The sequence below is a fragment of the Oryzias latipes genome, chromosome 16 (genome assembly GCF_053564925.1).
Source record: "Oryzias latipes strain Hd-rR chromosome 16, Olatipes_Hd-rR_3.1".
In the NCBI taxonomy this organism is placed as follows: domain Eukaryota; kingdom Metazoa; phylum Chordata; class Actinopteri; order Beloniformes; family Adrianichthyidae; genus Oryzias; species Oryzias latipes.
The window spans coordinates 5,780,198-5,793,710 of record NC_136252.1 but is presented as its reverse complement, the minus strand read 5'-3'; the positions used below and the strand labels follow the sequence as shown (position 1 = coordinate 5,793,710).

The 13,513-nt window shown below is 39.2% G+C and overlaps 1 protein-coding gene across 1 annotated transcript in view; it reads left to right on the top strand.

Annotated features, from left to right (window-relative positions):
- ube3d (ubiquitin protein ligase E3D) overlaps window positions 1-11,671 on the top strand; it is a 31,689-nt gene extending 20,018 nt beyond the window's left edge. Inside the window, exons 8-10 of the mRNA XM_011484858.4 lie at window positions 554-711; window positions 3,259-3,397; window positions 10,581-11,671. Of these exons, the coding sequence (XP_011483160.1) occupies window positions 554-711; window positions 3,259-3,397; window positions 10,581-10,601 (318 nt within the window). The 3' untranslated portion in view covers window positions 10,602-11,671. The remainder of the gene's footprint in view (window positions 1-553; window positions 712-3,258; window positions 3,398-10,580) is intronic.
- Window positions 11,672-13,513: the final 1,842 nt, after the last annotated feature.

The window sequence follows — 13,513 nt, the reverse complement described above, 5'->3', positions numbered from 1 at the left end:
TTTGGGGCTGTATTTGGAAAACATGGACTTCCAACTCCCTCCACACATTCTGTATTGGATTGAGATCCAGAGAGTGGCTATAAAACACTCCAGAACCTTGATATGGTTTTTTTATGTAAACAATGTATTTTGGATCATTGTCATGCTGGTGGATCCTCAATTTTCTTACTGATGGAAGGAGGTTTTTGTCCAAAATCTCACATTCATGGCCTCATTTATCCTTTCATTAATACGAATCAGTCGTCCTGTTGCCTTTGGAGAAATGCAGCCCGGTAACATGATGCTTCCACCCCCATGCTTCACAGTGGGTATATGGTGTTCCTAGGATGCAACTCAGCATTCCTCTCCCTCCAAACACTTCTTGGACTGCTTCCACTCTTAATAAACACACAAGAGGCTAATCTTCCAAAGCTAAAACACATTTTGTCACAAAACATCAAGAGAACCCTTTAACAGCAAGAAACATTGTGACTGTAACCTAAGCTTTGTTGTCATTGAATCTAAATGTCGTGCTGGACTGATTGCGTGTTCCATGATCTCGCTTGCCTTGCAGCTCTGGCTGCTGAACAGCGACTCCATCGTTGCCTCAGTCCCAGAGAAGTGCGTCGGGAATGACAGCAGCTCTGCGGTTCACAGTTCACCGCTCCGAGCTGCCAGAGCCCTGAAACTCCTCTACATCACCTGCTCAGATGCAGACGTCCCACAAAGAGAGTGAGTTTGGACACTTTGCCCATCTGCAGCCTTTTAGTCAATCTTTTTTTTTGTCCTTTTTATCTGTTAGCTTATTCAGCTCTTTCTCTGTTCTGTGAATGGTAGAAATGGTTTTGTCCAATTTGCCTAATTGCAAACTAAATGTTTGAAATGCTGCCAGGTACTTTGATCCCATCCCAGAAAAGAAAATTAATTTACTGCTCTCCATGTTTGGTAAGGCAGAACTCCACTCCAAAATCCCCCACCCTTATTATTATCATTTGAATAAGAGTCTCCCCCATCACACATACCCACAGCCCCCCGTTCCACCTCAGTCATACAGCCAGCAGGCAGAAACACAGAACACAGAAGTTGGTTGTTTCCTCCATTTTCACCAAGCCCACCAGCTGACTGACAGAGATTAGAGACAAAACAAGTCTTTTTAATCCCCGTTGTTTTCCTGTTTAGTATGGATTTCATGCTATATAGAATTTACTGATCAAATGACTGGAATCTGTCATTAACTCAACTCTCAAGCTGCTCTAGTTTAACTGCCATTAAGTTTTCCTTTTGATCTATTCTGTCTCAGAGAGTTAGAGCTGTTTTGTTAGGAAAGTTGCTAAATGTTCTGCATGTCAATGCATTAAAAACATGAACATGTAAAATTAACAAAATTACAATTTTAAGAAATTAATGGAAAGTTTTCTTTTTTTAGGACTCAATTCAAACCTTTCCTTTGACCAAACAGTAAAAACAAAACATTATTCTAACAAATGTTTTAAAAAAGGGATTTTTTTTATTATAGGTGGGTGCAAAAGTAAATGTTTAAATTCAGTAAACAGAAATGTAAAAGTCTAACAATGAAGACAAAAAATATCAATAGAGAAACAAAATACAACTATTAATACTAGAGGACTAGTTTGTAAACTAAATTGCCTAAAAAAGGGGTGATTTGGATTAATTAATTCCAGCTGAAGCTTCTTTTTTACTTACATGACAAGGTCTAAAGACTGTTTACAGAGAAAATGGTATAGTCTCTGGATGGTACAATTACTAGTTTGTTTTAAGCAGGTAAAAAATAAAATAAACGGATTACCGGTACCTTAGTTTTTTTTTTTTTTTACCATTCTTAATGTTTCATCACGCTGCGTAACACATCTTGAAATCTAAACAATACAATTTAAAGGAGAGCTTAAAGCAGGTTTAAAGGGTTAAATCATTGCAATTTTCCTAATTAAAAAAGTAAAACGTATTTATGAAGTAGCGGATAAAGATTGGTACACAAAAGACCTACTAATGCCTTTATTGGTTGTGGTGGCAGTATTATAATATGGGATCATTTCAGTTGATCAGACCAAAATTTAACAACATGTTTTGTTAAAAAAACGAATCCATTTGAAACCAAAACATTTGAAAATAATAATAATATTTGGAAAAAAAATTAAAATGTTAACATCCAACATAAAACATTATTGTCTTACCTGGATGAGCAAAGTTTAGACCTTAAGGAGGAACAAAACAAGATATATTGCAAGTGTGGATGTAGTCCTATTAGACATGTTTCTTCTTTGTAGGGTTCGCCACCGAAGTGACAAATTAATTTCAGCTGTTTGTGTTCAGCGTTTCTGTGCTTTTCGATGTGTCGCCTTCTTTTTCAGTTCTTTTTTATTTAAAACAGACATTTGAACATCTGGTTGAAATAAGAATCAAATCTTTGGCCTGGTGGGGCTTCAACATTTCACCCAAGACCTTCCTTAAGAGACACGTTTTTTGCCGATTTAGTCAATCCCTCCATCTCCCAAAAAAAAAAATCTCCATGCAACTTTCATCACTCATCTCTGACAGATTAAATCTTCTGCCTGTGGAGCTGATGGCCGTCTTATTCTAGAGACAGTCATTCAGAGATGATTGCGGTGGAAAGTTGAAGTATGTGTTGTTTAAACTGCCAATAACTGGCCAGAGAAGCAGTGAGCCGGGGCCTGAGTGGATTATTCCCGTCACTAATGGCCCAGACTTGATTAAGGTTGAGTAAAAGTTGCAGGTACCGACAGACCAGTCTGAAGGTGGAAATTGAGTCCAGGGAAAGAAGTGATCCGCTTGACTCCTTTATTTCCACTCATAAAGAATTGTTTAGAATATGCAAATTGCAGCTACATTTTCTGCAGCTCAACCTTTCCTCCAATCTGAAGTGGCTTATAAGATATTTTTTGTGCCAAGACTCTGAGCATTTCAAAATTGAAGCTCACAGATGGCTAAATGTCAACCAAACAAATAGATCAACATCACTGACTGACAGAGCATCCATCTTTCTGCTCCCCTTCACTCTTCCTCGTTCGTCTCCCATCTTGTTTCATTGCTTTTTTGCACACAGATGTGTTTCTTCGTTTTGGATTAACCCACATTTGCTATTTTTTACTGACTATTTAAATAAAGTTTCCTGAAGACAAATGCTTAAAGATAAGGTTCCCTCAAAGTGTTTATGGGGGGGGGGGGGGGGGGGGGGTCATTTTGTTTGCATAATGTTGTCAGAGATGCAGTTAATCAGGGCAGCCGTGCTTTTGCTTTCAGGGTTGTTTCTCATTGGGAGGCGAGTATCATCGCACACCCCCTGGTGCTGCCGCTGAGCGTCTGTGAGGAGCTGCAGCGGGTGATCAATCACAGCAACTCAGAGCTTCCTTCATCCATGCGCTGCATGAGGTCCTACGAGGTGAGATGTTTACCAACTGATGATGAGAGGGTTCATAGTCCCGCGTTTCTCTGCTTATTTTCTAATAGTGACACAAAAAAAGTGAAAATATTTGACCAAAATACACTTTGGCCACACAAGCTGCTGTTTTACCCAGCAGGCATTGCGGGCCTCACTTACTTTTGAGTCTTTCATCTCTTTCGCTTGAGAAATTTTAAAACTAACCTTTGATCTTCTAGTGATCAAATTCGCAATCTTTCTTATGGGGGACTAACAAAAGATTTTTTTTAACTTTGTCCATGCGTTTTGAACTCTTGTATGGAAAGCAAAGAAAAAACTTTTGAAAGTATGAACTTCAACTCTCCTCACAACACTTATTTTCTCTAGGCCCAAAAAAAAGTGTTTTTTGCGGTGTTAAAATGACAATCGTTGCTTTACATTTGTCATTCTTTGGTCCTTTCCTAATCTGTTTATATCTCGTGACGACCGGCTACGCTGGCCGTTTTGGTTCAGTTGCTCCGCTCCAAGAACGGATTGTAATCAGACTGAGGAATCTTAGAACGAACCGAAGCTCAGTCCGATTGAAAACAAACCGTGACAACCTCCAAAGATGGGTCCAAGAACAGTTTTTGGTCCGCTTGGGTGTATTCAAAGTGAACGTTTGTTCTGGATTATCAGGAGAAACAAACTGGTTCACGTGTCCAGTCTGAATTCACCCGACGTTGAGAAAAGGTTGAGTTAAATTTGTGAAGGACGGGATGATCTTAAGGCTTTTTCGAGGGTCGACAGATGTTTGAGAGAAACTTCCTGCATTCACGTTTATCTGCTGAATTTGTTTGCTTTATGCTAATTCCAGAAAAGGTTTTTTTCTTTTTTAAATGAGACATTTCCGTTCCTTCCAAACAAATCCCGCATATGTCTGTTTTCCCTGTAAAGCCGTGAGGACGGGTCCCTTCTCACAGATCCTCAGCTTTTCCTTCAGTGTTACTCATCGGCAAGCTGAGCCGCACAACCATTTATCTCTCTCATCTTTGGCAAAGGAGCCGTTTGGTCTGCGTGTTTCACACTAAAGATTATATACAGAATTCTTGGACAAAGGGCTGCACAATAAATCGCAATTTTTTATTATTATTATTATTATTATTTTTTTTTTTTTACTTATTCTGTCCAACAACTGAGCAAACAGATGGGAGCTGAAGGCCTTTTGTGTTGGACGGGTTTTACTATTACAAAAAGAGGTTATGTATCTTCGGAAAACCAGGGTGTATATTTGTTTATTCCATGGTCCGGGTGAATACTCGATTCTGATTGGCTACTGGGTGTGCATTAAAAAGGGATATAGCACAGGATAACCGTACGGTGAAAAAAGAAGTTCCGGTCACCTAGCTTAAATGTTTTGTATCACTGCGTCGGCTTCTTTAAAACAACCTTTAGCGTCATCATTTGGACAAAAACAAGCGGTAAGAGGTGAACTTTCTCTCTGAACTGATGCTTTATTCAACCCATCGGAAAGATCAGCATAAATATATCGCTTTATATCGCCGAATCTTGACTGCAGCGGTGGTGCGGCGCGACGCGGACGCCGCGCCACGTAATAGTCCGCTTTTTGTGGGAAAAGCGGTCCAAATTGGAAAAAAAACAAGAATTAAGGACTAAAAACTGGTAAATATTTATTTCTTTTATAAGTGACCATGGTATAAGCGGGTTAATGGCCTTCGAAGTATGCATTATTACTTTTTAACGGGGGGAGATAAAAAAAGAGAGGGGGAGGAAGTGAGGCGATACAAGTGCAGAGTTGCTCATTTGAATTGGTAATTATTTTAAGCTGTGTAACATTTATGCTAGATCTGCTGGAGAGACAAATGTTACATCCATGGGTGTAATACTGACACTAAGATGAGAGGAACCTACCTGTTCATCAATACACTGTGGGTTAGGAGGAGGGATAAAGCAGACAGGGAGCAGTGTGACAGTGTGCACATGCACATGGTGGTGGAGATACGTGCACGCTGCCAAAGTATACCATGTGATCGTAAGGGGGAAACAGGTCCTCCCCAGCCCGACCAGGCAGACCAGGAGAGAGGGGGAGACTCCAGGAGCACCCCAGGCGACGGGACCCACACACCCACACAGCCTGACCTGGGGGGACCTAGGCCTGCACAATGAATCGCAGATTTATCGTTATTGCAATATCGAGGTGCGCAGTTAGTATATCGCAAAATATGTCAAAAATTCCAATAAATGGTCACCTTAAAGATGATAAAACAATATTATGGCATATTGAGGTATTTAACCAATCAATTAAATCCCCTTATGCATTTGACCAGTCAGATGGAGCCCTTTGATGTTAGATGTTCGCCTCCTACGTTGACCTTGGGCTTTTGGAGTATAATTTAAGTTTTGTCCACTCTTATTTAAACTGTTGCAGAGAAAAGGAAAAAATAGTTTTTGGTTGTTTTGATATTTGTTCATGTTCCGCAACTTAGATCGTCATTCCAATATTGATCACTAGTATCGCAAGTTTTCCTCATATCTTGCAGCCCTATTTGGACCAATGTGTCATTTGTCTTTAGAGGAGCAGTACCATAACAGGCCACAGGGCTGTTCTGTTCTGCAATAGATCGCTCATCTTGAATTTATAATCGCCCTATCCTAATGTAGTATGAGGAGGAAAGGAACTGTTCAAAAGGTGGTAACTACTGGCAATGATCTGAAGTTTCAAATTACATCATGGTGATTGAACATTCCAAATATGATCAGCAACAACCTAAAAATGCAAGAATGTGGGAAAATATGCAAACTTGGCACAGCATTTTTGATGGTATTAACAACAATTTTACATGAATTTAACTTATTCACATTTGTTTGCGGTCTTTTTTTATTTTTACATTTGTTTTTACCAAGTAGTCACAATTGGGGTTTTCAGGTGGACCAATTCACAATGTTGCTTTATATTTGTATTACTTTTTAACAAATGGAAACTAAATTGAGAACAGCTTGAGATGAATTTGAGACAGACAATAGGCTTTTTTTTTTAGATGATTTCTTCGTTCATTTTTTCCAACATTGTTTGGTTCCCATCTAGCCTGGGTTTTCACAAATAAAGCAACATCTTTGCTCCATTTTTACCCAATAAAAATGCCTGCCAAGAAGAAATAGTATTAAACATTTTAAAAGATGTGCATTTGTTCCCACATGGAGACACTATTTCTTAGCCCTCACTGTCCTGTTATTATCTGCAGGTAGCATTCCTGATCAGGGTGTGCGTCTGTGTGTTTTCTTTTGTGTGGGTCCTTATGAACAGATCAAAGTGTGCGTCAAAACCCCATCATTATGCTGCCTTGTGGAATGTCTCGACTGCCCCCACCCCCCCACCCCCCGCAGCTGCTAGAGTAATGGAGTGTAAATCATATCCAGCTCACAAGGAGCTTTTGTCCCCCGAAACAACAGAACATTTCCACCTCCCACCCTCCTTCACCCCATTAATCTCCTCCTTGTTCCCACGGAGACGGTATTTGGGTGAGATACCAGCAGATTTAGAGGTGAGGAGGGGCACAACTTCTCAACAGAAGCAACTACACCTTTAAAAGAAAAGAAAAAACTACCGGTACTAGGTTCTATTAAAGCTCTTGCAGTGTAGTGCCCAAAATGTATTTAAAGAATCCAAATCTGCAAGTTTGAGCTATGAAAATACCGTCAAACCTTTTAATCGATTGTGTTTCTGGGGAAGCACTCAAGATGGGATCGGGTTAAATCTTCAGAGATATGGATTCACTCACAAGTTTTTTGTGCTAAATAATAAAATACGGAAAAACACAAGACGGACCACAGCCTGGTAACTTTAGGCCAAACTGAGACTGTTTGGGAAATCAATTAAGAGGAAATCGGTCATCTGGCTGAAAGAAGTTTATGGTTGAAGTGCTGGTTCAAAACGTAGGTATTCAGGAGAGCTCCTACTGGATCAATTCACTTCAATTCCATTTTATTAGTATAGCCCAAATTCACAACAACAGTTGTCTCAATGGGTTTCGTACCGGTAATTGTGAGGTAAACAGACAATCAAAAAGGATCATAAATGCATAGAACAAGAATAGTAACAGCTGACTGGAGTCTGGAAAAACAAACTGCACCTTTGCTTATCCTAATTGTTGCTATTGTCATTGTCACTTTTGCACATTTGCACTTTTACAACTGCCACTCGACATCTTGTGTTTTTGTGTGCATGATGTGAGTGAATTGTTTTGTTTCCTCTATACGTTTGGCATTTGGAGCAGACAGCAAAGAAAGAATTTCATTGTGCAGAGAAACCCGTTTCTTTACTGTGCATATGATAATAAACCCTTTGAATCTTGAATCTTGAATCTAGAATTCAATAGGATATTACTAAAACTTTAACTAAACTGACTAAACTAAACTGGACATCCCTGCCCTTAGACCCCCCTTGGCAGTAAGGAAAAACTCCTAAAAAGAATTACAGAATACATTTCTGCACCTAAATAAAGGTCAATGTATTTATAGTACACAATTTATGGGTAGACGCCGGAATTATAGGGACAGTAAAACATGAATAAGGATAATAAATATAATTCCTTCCAGTTCGGCAGGTCAGATTAAATAGTTAACGTAGTTTGCCCACTCCTGTTCTACAGAATAAAGAGCAAACTGTGAGGGATTAAAACCAGAGCATTCTATAAAGAAACCAAAAAAGAAAAAAGAAATCATCTGACAAGCTGGTGGGTCTACATTAGCACACAGAGTAAATCTTTATTTAATTATACAGAAATATCTGAACCCAAAAGAACAGCAAGTAACATCTTATTTGATTAAAACTAAGAATTCAAGGAGGTTCTGTTTGGTCAAATTGAGTCCTGAAAAAAGCAGATGGTGTCACAATGTTCATCACATTTCTGCTTTTACTTATGAGTACATACATTTATTATTTATTGGGAATATTTTGTGATTCGTGATTAAACAAAATGCATGAATTCCTTCATTTTGTGGAGTCAAAGAAAGAGGTATTTTATTACCTAGTGGTCCTTATGTTGTGACTCCTCATTTAAACACAGAAGCAAAATCTTTGCAAACACTTCCTTATATAATAATATTAAAACAATTAAATAAAAGTGGTACATAAACTGTTTTTGATTAAACTAATGGTTTCATCTAAACTCGAATGTCCTCTCATCGCCTCCACTTCATTAAACGTAATTTTCATTTTTTTCATCTTCTTTTAATTAAAATTTCTGCGGATGCAATATCCATTAACTGCAGTCAAAGTGAAAAGGGAAGTTTCATTTCTGTGATGGTGGATGAGCTGCAGATGCTTTCATTCGGTGGATTTGCACTCGTTCAGTCCTCATAGCTGCTGAACTGCTTTTTTAACATGTTCTGTTTTCCACACAATCTGCTTCTTCACACCGGAGGACATTTTCTGCGTGCTGAATGCCAACGTTGAAGAGTTGTGATAATAGATTTGGCGCCTGGCGTTAAAGACTAAAGAACTCCTTTTACCAGACAACACTAATGTATTTACAAAGTGAATACTTTTTCGAAGACAAAATACAGTTCTCCAGCATTTTACACTGTCATGAAATTCATGATTTGTAAAAATAACATACAAAATATTTTAAAACTTATACCAAATTCTAAAATAACATTTATTTAAACCAACATAATCTTATAAGACTGGTTGTTATTGTCAGCGTTTTGTGATTCAAACCCTCAGAGAGCATAATGATCAACACAAATAAACTACACATGTGGTTTCCAAAGTCATCAATGAGTGAAGTTGCTTAGAAGGCGTAAATGACTTGAACACTGACAGAGAAAATCATGTGACAAAGGCTTAATCTATCAGTAGTTATATTGATGGTTTAGCAGCAGTTGTTATTTGTGCTGGTCAAAAGAAAATGTGACCTTCAGATGGGTGTGTGTACATGTGTGTACATGTATGACAAAGTAGCGTCACAGGTTGCAGGACGGCACCTGAACACCAGCCTCAATTGTTTGTGTGTCTCTTTTCTCCCAGCCCAGTAGCACTTTATAGTTTTCACGTGCACACATCCAGGCAAACAAATCACTCACATTTCAGATTTTGTTGAATTCTACACTTGGTTTTAAAGAGAGTCTTACTCCCCGTCTAAGTTTCCCTCAACAAACAGCCAAACCAGAGTATTGTACTCATCAGCATATATATCCACGGCAAACAGGAAGTGACATCACATGTCGTTTTTTGATATTTTTTTTCCCCTTTCTGTCTAATTGATTTTGTTTTAAACGTATTTCTGTATTTCAATTGTTACTATCTTTTTTGTTGTTGTTAAATATTTGTAATTTTGGAGTTATGTTTAAGAATCCTCCAGGTTGCAAGGCAGGAACTTGTTTTAAGGAAGTGTTTGGTTAATTGGCCTGTGGGAGGGTCTAAGCCTTTTATAATGAGTGAACTTTTCCCGGTGTGGTGACAGTAGTCTTGGGTACAGTGGTGGCAACAGATTCTCCCAGAATCAGCTGAATTCAGTCTTTGATTATTGTTATGGGATCAATAAAATCCCGTTTGTTTGATATTTGAAGTGTGCTGGCTTGGTCATCGTATTTTAGAGTGATTTATTTATTCACTGCTGAGAAGAACCCAGTCACAACGTGAATGTACCAGTTGACTGTCCAGCCTCAGCACTCCTCTCTCCTCATCCGGCCTCGTCTTTTCTCTCATGGACTCCAATGTTTGTTAACAGGAGCTCACCTCCAGAGGCCATTTCTTATCATTTGTATGAATTACAGTTGATATGCTTAAGCGGCGAGCAGACACTGGCACGGGGGACGGAGAAGACAGGGCCTTGAATGAGGCAAATGCCCCCATCCATCATCCCTGTATGGAGCCCTCAGTGGAGTGCAGGCATTGTCTGCAGCAGGCAAACACCCAGGAGAAGCAGATGGAGCTGGAGAGATGGAGGAAACAAGGCCAAGCCGGCTTTTCCTTTCTGGGCTCTGTCTGAACACGTGTTTTTTTTTTTTTGTTTTTGTTGATTTTATCATTGCCACCTGAATTATTATTATTTTCTGGCTATTTAAAAGCCAATAAATCTGGGAAGTCTGTTGGTTTCTGGCTTACCCCTCTCTTGAGAGCTGTTAAGCAAAAAAAAAAAAAAAAGCATTTTACTCCTTTTTGAAAACGCTGAAGTAACTGCTGACTTGTTTTTCTATACAGGTTGCGTACCTGCGACTGTGATGTCGGAGGACAGAGCCAGTCGGGACTCCATACAGCACTCCTGCACTGGAAAGGCCAATCGAATAATGGATCCAAGGACTTTAAGACAACTTAAACTATAAAAGTGTTAACAGGACAAGCCAAAGCTGCACTGTGGACATAAACAGAGCGTCATATATTTTTTGTTTTTTAAGGCACCCTCTAATATCCACGCAGCTCAACCTGTTTAGCAGATCTTTACTAAGAGGACATCTAGGAGAGGAATCTCTCAGACTTGTTTGTAGCTCAGAATTCCTCAGCAGGGAAGCTTGCAGCAGAAAAAGACGCAGAGAGCATGCTCAGTCTTGTTTCGATTCTTTAACCATAGTTTCTGGTTGCCCTTTTTTGTTACCAGGCTGCATGACTGAAGAATATACCCACACAATCAAAACACTTTTTCTTTTTTTTTCAAAATTGTGAAATTGTTGTGCATTCTTCTGGTAATTGATATAATTTATCTTCTGGAAAAAAGACTAATGTCTCAGTGGGACATTAATCCTCTGCATCTTTTCTTAAAAGATGGAAATCTTTATCATATTCAAAGCTTTTTAGAGATTAAATCAGCTACAAAATACAATACTTTGCACAAAGTAAAACCAGAGAAGCCATCGAAACAAAAGTTCTTTCAAAAAATACATCCTCATTTTCAAGGCTAATGCCAGCAGCATGTTTCCAGCATTTGGGATCTGCAGCATGTTTGCCTGCGTCTTACATCAGCTGCATTGGTGACTGCCTCTGTAAGCACTTGGGAGCTGAAAAGACGAAATGCTTCCAACTCCTGCTCGTTATAATTTGAGCTGCCGGACAGTGAAGGGCCTCCTTTGTCTTCTTTTTTTCCTAACTTGTCAAATGCTACAGTAGTTGTCAGGTCTGCACTCTGCACATGTCTGATTAGCAGCTAAACTTGTTCAGGTGCAGAGTTGTTGTTTTTTTTTACTGAATTTTGTTAGTGTTGCAAAAAAAAGACTGAACAAGGCCAAATACATTTTTGTTTGTTTTAATAAGAAAAAACTTTGTAGTTTTCTTTTTTAATAAACCTTTTTATCAAATAATCTTTATGCCATCAGCTGTTCCTCCTTCATCTCTTTGTCTTTTAGATAGTTTGCACCTCTTTCTATTTCTCCATGAGTTACTGTATCTGCTTGAGTTGCATAATGAAAGATCCTGCACACCTGCTCAAGTTGCAAAAAATCTAAATAAGAATTCTTAAAAAACCTAGAAGCCATTATACTGTTTAAAGGCTTTGCTTTGACATCATTTGTATTTTTTTCCGACAGTTATAAACCAATGCTTTCATCACTACTATGTCTGATAGAAAATCCGTCCACAAAAATCCTCACACTTCATCATAAAAACCTTTTACACTTATTACTGTTGAGAAGTAGAAACCAGTGACTCCATGCACAGAAAGCTAGATGGGTGGCAGCTAACAGAAGGAATATCTGCTGTAGGAAGAGCGTTTTACAGATTCAGGTGACATTCTGTTACTAAAGCTCCCACAACACATAACCATCAAGACCACTTTGTTAAGAACAAAGCTCTTCTTTGGCAAATGTTGCTTAGTCCATGAGTTTAGTCGAATAGTAGAACCATTGAAAACCTCCATAGCTCTTATGTCATTAAAAATTTAAACTGCATCCACTGATGTCTACAGTAAATATTTTAAACAAAAAATGACTAGCATCATTTACAGTCACAAACAACTTCATATTAAGAAGCAAAACTGCTGTTTGAGAAAAGACTCGGATTTGGGTTGTTTGATTACGTTAATTGTAAAAAAAAAAACAAAAAAAAGAAGAGGGGGGAGCAAAATATTACATCTTTTTTACTTGTTCTTTCCAACAACTGAGCAAACAGATGAAACAGATTTATTTATTTGTTACAGTTTGTGTTTTAAGTATACATACATGTTCTTTTTATTAAAGGGGAGGGAGAGGGGGAAAGTGTGTGTGTGAGTGGGGGGCGGGGGTAGAAGAAAAAGAAACAAAGAGGGAGGGGGAGAAGTGAGGGAATACAAGTGCTGAGTTGCTAATTTGGATAGGTTATTATTTGAAGCTGTGAAACATTTATGCTAGATCTGCAGAAAGGCAAATATTACATGCAAACGTGAAATTCTGACACCAGGATAAGCGAAACATGTCTGTCCATCAACACACTGTGGGTTAGGAGGAGGGATAAAGCAGACAGGGAGCAAAAGTGAACCATGTGATTGTTAGGGGAACCAGATCCCGAGTGGGGTGGAACGCCCACCCACCCAGCCAGGTGCTGAGGAGGCCCCCCTAAAGGGCCCCTCCAGCGTCAGGACCCCCAGGCCACTGGACATATATATGTATATATAATAAAAGAAAATGGAAAGAAAATAAAGGTAAAGTAATTAAATAAAGTAAAAATAAATAAATTAAACCCTTTGCCCAGAGAAACCTCAAAATAAATGCAATAAATTAACCCCCTTTGCCCCTCTGCTGTGGATGCATTGTTGACCCCGGGGGCCAGGCCAAGCGCCAAGCAACTGGCCACGGGCAAAATTGACTGAGGGCAGCCAGGTCCCAGATTCCCAAGGCCCTCCCCCCACCCAAGCCTTAGCGGCCAGCCACCCAGCCCTGCGCCCAGAAGGCACCGACCCAGGAAGCCCCGCTTCAATGCTAGCCAAGAGCGTCCCCACCCCCACCCAAGCAAAATATTACATCTAAGCATAGAAATCAAGATAGCTTGCTCTAATATTGGTCTGAAATCCATATAAGTCCATCCAGTGCACTGGTTTGGAGTCACACGTAAAATCTTGATGTCTGCATAAAAATCCTAGGATTTGATAATTGTTTGTGGTTTCTAGTGAACAGAGTCTCTACTGTCCTAGTTTCTTCTAATGTTTACAGATTAGGAGTAAAAACTGCTCC